The 1,076-nt window shown below is 30.1% G+C and overlaps 1 protein-coding gene across 1 annotated transcript in view; it reads left to right on the forward strand.

Annotated features, from left to right (window-relative positions):
* LOC119591895 (COP9 signalosome complex subunit 1-like) overlaps window positions 1-1,076 on the forward strand; it is a gene marked incomplete in the record, with an annotated part of 20,891 nt that overhangs the window by 15,672 nt on the left and 4,143 nt on the right. The window contains 2 exon segments of the mRNA XM_037940644.1: window positions 292-397; window positions 616-704. Of these exon segments, the coding sequence (XP_037796572.1) occupies window positions 292-397; window positions 616-704 (195 nt within the window).

Consider the following 1,076-nt stretch of genomic DNA (forward strand, 5'->3'; position numbering starts at 1 on the left):
GTCCAAATTATGTGGATGATCATGTTACTGTAATTGTCTTTGCTTTTGTTTCATTATCTGCTCATTGCATTTCTGTGTTTCAATGCTGGGCTTTATTGAGTGCCAAGTATTTGCATTAATTTGGTATCACATTGAAAGCATATTACTACTTCTGATTACTTCACGATAATATATTCTTAAAAAAGACTACTATATGTTATTACAAGGCCTTTCTATATACACTTTAATTGTATTTATATCAGTTACTTATACTCTCCTTTTTGAACCTAATGACATTGTTTTTATTTGCAGTTCTTTTAAACTGTTCCTGGAAGTTGAGCCTCAATTACGGGATATCATATTTAAGTTCTATGAGTCAAAGTATGCCTCCTGCCTCAAGCTCTTAGACGAATTGAAGGTTTGTGGAACTTTTGTGAGATGTGTAGTAATCGTAATAGCATTGATAAAGATAGTGGTAGTGCTAATCTGTTCTGAGAAATATTACTTTTCTTGTATTAGAGTAATAATTTTGAATTAAAAAATGGCTTTCACAAGTTTATGAATATTATTAGGTGACCTACAATATCGTTTTTTTTTTTTTATTTAAGAAAAATTAATGGTACTCTCTGATTTTAGGATGTACTCATGCTTGACATGTACTTGGCCCCACATCTCAACACACTCTACACACGAATCAGAAATCGTGCACTTATACAGTACTTCAGGTAAGTCACTGAAGTTAATGAAAAGGTAGCTTAAATTCCATTAAGATAAAATGAATATGATAAATTCTATTTCCATGGTAGAAACTTAATTTCTTGTATTATCATTTTATCTAGCAAGGTGGTAATTCAAAGAAATTGTAAGGATTTTAAACATTTTTTTTTTGTGATTTGAAGAAAACTTAGGCTTTATAAAGAACCTTTTGTATTTATATCAGATTATATAGAGAAAACACTGGAATATTTGCTTAGAAGAAATTGCATCACTCAGTCATCAAAACTTCATTGTTTTTTTTTTAAACTGTTGGGTCAAGTTATTGTTACTGCTTATAGGGTATATTGGTACCAAGGAAAAGTAGGACAGCTAAAGATTAT

The sequence above is a fragment of the Penaeus monodon genome, chromosome 29 (assembly GCF_015228065.2).
Source record: "Penaeus monodon isolate SGIC_2016 chromosome 29, NSTDA_Pmon_1, whole genome shotgun sequence".
Taxonomy (NCBI): Eukaryota; Metazoa; Arthropoda; class Malacostraca; order Decapoda; family Penaeidae; genus Penaeus; species Penaeus monodon.